This window comes from Delphinus delphis, chromosome 11 (genome assembly GCF_949987515.2).
Source record: "Delphinus delphis chromosome 11, mDelDel1.2, whole genome shotgun sequence".
NCBI lineage: Eukaryota > Metazoa > Chordata > Mammalia > Artiodactyla > Delphinidae > Delphinus > Delphinus delphis.
In genome coordinates, this window is record NC_082693.1 from 86506049 (window position 1) to 86512048 (window position 6000).

Sequence of the window (6000 nt, forward strand, 5' to 3'; positions counted from 1 at the left end):
TTACAGAAGATTATGTAATTATTATTTCTATCTAATAATAATAATAGCAACCACTGGTGTTACATCTCTTCTCCTTTAAGCCTCTTTGGGATAGGTTGTCTAACATGCGCTTTACAAATGAGGCTGAGAGGCTGAGCAGCCTGCTTTTGGTCACTGTCTAAAAGCAGTTTGAATCCCGGTGAGCCCACTCTGAAGCCTTGTGCAAGATCTTAGCTAGCATGTGATGCTGCCTCTTTGTTTGTTTAGTATAATAATAACACATTTGTCTAACTTGTTTCGAAGGCAACCTACTGAAGGTCGATCTCGTGATGGTGGTTTGCGTCTTGGAGAAATGGAACGTGACTGTTTAATCGGTTATGGAGCAAGTATGCTTTTACTAGAGAGACTGATGATTTCAAGTGATGCCTTTGAGGTTGATGTCTGTGGGCAGTGCGGACTTCTTGGGTACTCCGGCTGGTAAGTGGATACCACATGTCTCTCATACCACATCCCTTGCCTCTTAAATCACAGCTCAGAGTTTGGATCATACCCACGTATTCTCCAGCCTTCCCCATCCAGACATTCCTGGAATTGGGGATTCTGTATGTGCATGCTTAGCTTGTCTGCCTAATGTTCTGCTGTCTACAGCCACTAGAGTTTAAGCTCCCAAGGAGACTTTATTTTCTTTTTAATATTATCTCGAGTACCTTTTATAATACTATTTATCTGTAAAAATACTAACAGATTCAGAATTACAGCATATTTTAACTGGCAGCCTTTAATAGAAGACTGTGTTGAATGCCCGCGTTTAACCTCAAACCCAAAGAACCAGGTATGTTGCCCCAGCTCTTATAGCAAGTTGGTGACAGAGCCAGGACGTTGTCTGTACTCTCTCTGCTTTACACTTGGACTGTGAATTCCATGAAGACAGAGACCATGTCTGTCACAGTCATTCACTCAACAAACATTTAGTAAGAATCTGCTAAGTTCAGACACTGTTCTAGGCCCCAGAAATACAGTGGGGAGTAAGACGGATGAATGGCTGCTCACAGGGAGCTTATCTTCTAGCTCATTCTAACTCCAGTCTGTCTTGTTTACCCCTGCTTCTCCAGCCTGTGACCTGGTTGTTGCTAAATAAAATATAATTGCTTAGGATTGTCAATAGGTAAATTATGTAACTCATAAAGTTTGTAATTTCTGTGTAGAGCTCAGTACACAAAGGCCAGCTTCAAAGATGTTGCTACTTATTTTTTTGTTGGTGTTTGTATAGTTAGAACACCTTTCTTCCTTGTAATGGTTCCACTCTACCACCAAAGGGCAGCTGCTCTGTTTAGGGTTAGTCATGATCCAGGAGAGCCCCGAAGTACTCCTGTAGGCAAGAGGGCTGGTGGTTCCCCAGTCTCTACTCACTCTTCCATCAGAGATGAGGTCTAACAAGTATATAAGGCAGATGCTGCAGGGACCGGAAATAGCCTCAACTCCCTCATCAGCCCTCACCCACCCTCCCAGAGCCCCTTTTCCCTGGCCGGGGGTGGGGCATCCTCAGAAGGACAGGGTTAGGCCCAGATGAGCGTTCATTGCCAGAGTCTGAGGAATACAGGGGCCACCATTTTCCCATCGAGCCCCCCATCAAAGCCTCCTTCCAGAGAGAGCCCCAACTTTTTGCCATCTTAACGCTGCCAGTTTCTTGGCGAATGAAAGCAAATCAGGAGTCGGAGTGAGTGAGCTTCTTAGAACACAGTATACACCTTGCTAGGTAAATGACAAAACCCTTTAGCCAATTATTTTATGATTTTTTTTGTGTAGAAGAGTTAATGAGAAGAAATCGTTGTCTGTTTCTTCTTGTCTGTGAAGAAATAGTTTCATTTTAAAAACTAACGCAAGAGGTGGCTATTTGCAGTTCGTTCCTTTCATAAGGTGGCAGGGATGAGGTGACACTATTCTAAGCATAAGCCTGAGTGTTTCTTATATCAGTGACATGGAGCAGATGTTTCAGTTCTGAGATGTCTTTTTGTCTCTTGAAATGCATATTGAGTTTTATTGTCCTGGTTGTGTAACAACAGCAACAAAAAAGTATAATAGGAAGGTGCCTGGAACCTAGGTCTTAGGTCTTCAAAGTTGGCACAAGGATTTTTAAGTAATTTATTTTGAAAAGATGGTACAGAGGAGTCATTTTATTAAGAATAGGGATCATGAAACTTCAAAAAGAGTTTCCTTTTCTTCTCCATTCTCCTCACATTCCCTCCCATGCCCCCTAACGGAAGAAGAAAGAAAGAGAGAAAGGGAGAAAGAGAGAGAGAAAAAAAAGGAAGCAGTAGACCAGCTTCCTTCATGCACTTTGAAAACCTTCCCCTCTCTTCCTCTGAATACTCAGGGAAACTCACATAAACAGTAATTGATCCCAACATTATTCTGTTGAATTCATATCTCCTTTCCTGCTTCGTTTCTGTCTCATTTAGAGATCATCTGATGGCAGTGCCTGATTTTGAAGCTCATGTGTTCAATGTATATTGTATTTGAAATCCTTTGAAAGAGGACTAAATCAGGTTACACTGTGTAAGGGTCTTTACTGTAATTAAACAGACCTGGATATACCATATGTCTGATTTTGAGTGGCCTACTTATACCCTTGTTGCCAACAGAAAAAAATCCTCATCCAGTCTGGTAGTCTCGCAGCCTGCTCGTGCTGCTTTCTGGCAGAGGAGCATAATGATGCTGTCATTTTCCCGTCGTTACCTGATCGTGTGTGATGGGTTGTGTGGGAGGGAGCACAGGCGTTTGTTGGAGGAAGTCGGTCTTTAATGAACAGCACAATGGAGGCTGAGTAATTAGAGCAGTTCAGAACCTTGAAACTGGCCTTTTGTCAGTGATTTGCACATTAGTAAGGCATTGCTATGGGGATGTTTACAGCAAGACTGTTGTTCTGCAGAAGACACGGAGGGCATAAGTCACAAAAGAGACGAAAACTGCTGAGAGAAGAAAATCCCTATTAAGATAATTAGCTTGTGGAGGATATTTTACTGGACAGTCATTCCTCATGTGAAGCCACAGCCGCCTCCTTTTGCTGCTTTTCCCTAAAAAATCAGTTTATTTTATTGTTGTTTGGGTCAAGTTTCTTTCTTTGGAAATCTTTCAGAAATAGGGTAAAAATTTTAATATTTTTCTTTATGTGTATATATATATACGCATATGTATGTATGTATATACATGCATTGGAACATTTTAAATAGTTAATAATAGAGAAGATTAGTGGGCTTTCTGGATTATGAATCAGCACATGTGGAAGTTTTAAATGGATTAGCTTGACCTGAAGTCACCAGGTAATGTACTGGACAGGAGAATCAGCAAGAAGTTGCCCCAGTTAAATCCATTTCTCCAGTTTAATTAAAGCATGAACATGATTCCTGGATAAATTAGATCAACCCAGGCACATTAAAAACATAATTCTTAAACTATAATGCATTAAAGAGGTCTTTAGGTAATCTTTTAGGAAAAAGTCATCCACCATGTTCCTATTATTACTGTTGATGGAATCAAATCTCCACAGTGCTTGTTAAGGCCTCCGCAAGTCCCCTGTGGGGACACGAGCACAGGTCCATCATGGCTCATCCCTTTTCCATACTCTTCTCCTCAAGAAGTTCATATCTGTGTACTCACTCACCACCACATTCAAATTCTCAGCCTTAAAGCTTTTCTTTTCTAAAATAATAAAGCTTTATTTTACTGGTGGTGAAAATGATCCCTGCTCTTTGTAAAATATTCAAAGTTATAAAAAATGTTAATTTTATATATATAAAGAAGAAATACAAACAGTCACACTAATTTGTACCATCCACAGATGACCACTATTAACATTTTAGTGACTCTTTTGGGGACATCTCTGTTTGCCAGTAGTCCTGTACCCTTTTTTATTTTCAGTCATGAGCCCTTTTGAGATTCTGATAATAGTATAAAAGTAAAAATACGTACACCAAAAAATCTTGTTACATATGATTTTGGGGCTTCATACGTTTACCGAAACCCATCTGAGGACCCCCCCCGCCTTGTGATCACACTGTTTAGCAAACTGCTTTTTCTACTCCACAGTGTGTCCTGGACACCTTTACATTTCACTAATGTGGGTCTACAGCATCACGTTTAATGGCTGCACAGGATTCTTCTGCATAAATGTCCTGTAATCACAGAACAAACTGCTTATTGGACACATGAGCCATCTCCCGCTTTATGCCGCAGTAGTATGCATATGCTACTGTGCGTTATACGTAGTGTGACCGTGAACATTCTTGTGTACATATTTGCCACTTTCGTGATTACTCAGTGAAATAACATGTGTGTCTAGGTTTTTAACACACCTCCCTCCAGAAGGGCCTTTACCGTTCACTGAGGAGTCTCGCTCTAGTCCCCAGTCAGCACTGAGTCTTCTAAGCCCTGGTTGCTGTTCCTCTTGCACTCATTTTGCCCCCTGTTAACTGGGAGGACCTAGTTTTCTACATATTAAGTCTCAGGATTTTTACTGGAAACCTATTGTCCCAGATGCCCCAGATCCTTGAGGTATAGGGTAAGGTCCTATTTTGGTCTGAAACCTGAGAAAATAATTCACTTTCTCCCCAGGGACCCTTCTTTAGTTGTAGCTATTGACTAAGATCTAGGTTCAGTTCACTGGCTCTTCCTGAAGGAAAAGAAAATCCTAATTGGAAGAGCAGGCACAGTGGTCAGGAGCAGGTGCTGTTGTGAGGATTAAATGAGAATATACGCACACGCACGCGCACACAGGTTCCTTGATTTCGCACAGGAGCCAGTGCGTTGTTCAGCGCAGTGGCTTCCAGGACTAAGAGAAATAACCACGCTTGAAGAGTGCTGGAAAAATAGGTAGCATTTGATTGGATACCACCTTTCTATATGAAAGTCTTCTCTTTCCCATCACACTTCAGGCATTTCAGTGACAGAAATCAAATTGAGCATCTTGTCTAGAATAGTATAGAGTAGTAGGTGCTTTTCAAATACATGGACATGGATTCAGTCGGTTTGGAACTCTTTCAACAATAAAAAATGTCTAAATCTGAGTAACTTTCAGACGGTTCAGATTTCTGGGCCTCATTCAAAATAATGAGATATTTTGCATTTTAAGGAGAAAGGTCTAGAAGTGTGGAAGTACTGATTAAAATTCCATGCTTTTAAAACTGGGGGAGTGATATTGTTTTGTTCTTTCTTTTGCTGCCTTGGATGTTTCTTTTTATTTTGGGGGCACATACATACATATTTGATAGTGTGACTGAACACTGAGGAATAGAAAACGAATGAACTTGGTAGGATGGTCATGGAATTTTCAGAGCAAATCCTCACTTCCTGTGTGCAGGCCTCTACCTCTGAGTTGCTGTCCTTCTAACACAGCTGACTTGGGTTTCAGGTGCCATTTCTGCAAGTCGTCCTGCCACGTGTCCTCCCTGCGCATCCCGTACGCCTGCAAGCTGCTCTTCCAGGAGCTGCAGTCGATGAACATTATCCCCAGGTTGAAACTGTCCAAGTACAATGAGTAAGGATGGAAAAAACGGTTATTTAAAGAGAATAGTTGGTATGTTAAACACAGTGGAAAGCGGAAGGGTGGAAGGCGTGAGGACCACTTCTGCTCCCGGGAATAATTCCTTTGAATGTTCTCTTTCTCTGCAAAAACAAACAAACAACAACAACAAGAACCCCACGAAATTGATGGAGAGGCTTTTTATACGTTAGGAGACTGGCTGAACAACCTCGATCAACAAGCCAGGGGCCACGGAGGAGGTGCCAACAACATGGACTGTAACAAAGTCTCTCATCCGTGTACCGAATGTGATTCACAAGTGGACATGACCTAAAAGATAAATAAGCTTTTATTTATGTTCTGGTATCTTGAAATTTACTCATTAGAAAGACCTTCCTTCTTAAAAAAAAAAAAAAATGGGGGGTTAAATAAAACTCAGATTCTTATGAAGCGGGAAGGACGTGAAGAATCTTTTTGAGTTGGTTGACTCGGCCTTTGTCCAG

General features: G+C 41.3%; 1 protein-coding gene across 1 annotated transcript in view; it reads left to right on the top strand.

Annotated features, from left to right (window-relative positions):
- Nucleotides 1–5782, top strand: part of POLR3B (RNA polymerase III subunit B) — a 115141-nt gene extending 109359 nt beyond the window's left edge. The window contains exons 27-28 of the mRNA XM_060025536.1: nucleotides 283–456; nucleotides 5387–5782. Of these exons, the coding sequence (XP_059881519.1) occupies nucleotides 283–456; nucleotides 5387–5516 (304 nt within the window). The 3' untranslated portion in view covers nucleotides 5517–5782. The remainder of the gene's footprint in view (nucleotides 1–282; nucleotides 457–5386) is intronic.
- Nucleotides 5783–6000: the final 218 nt, after the last annotated feature.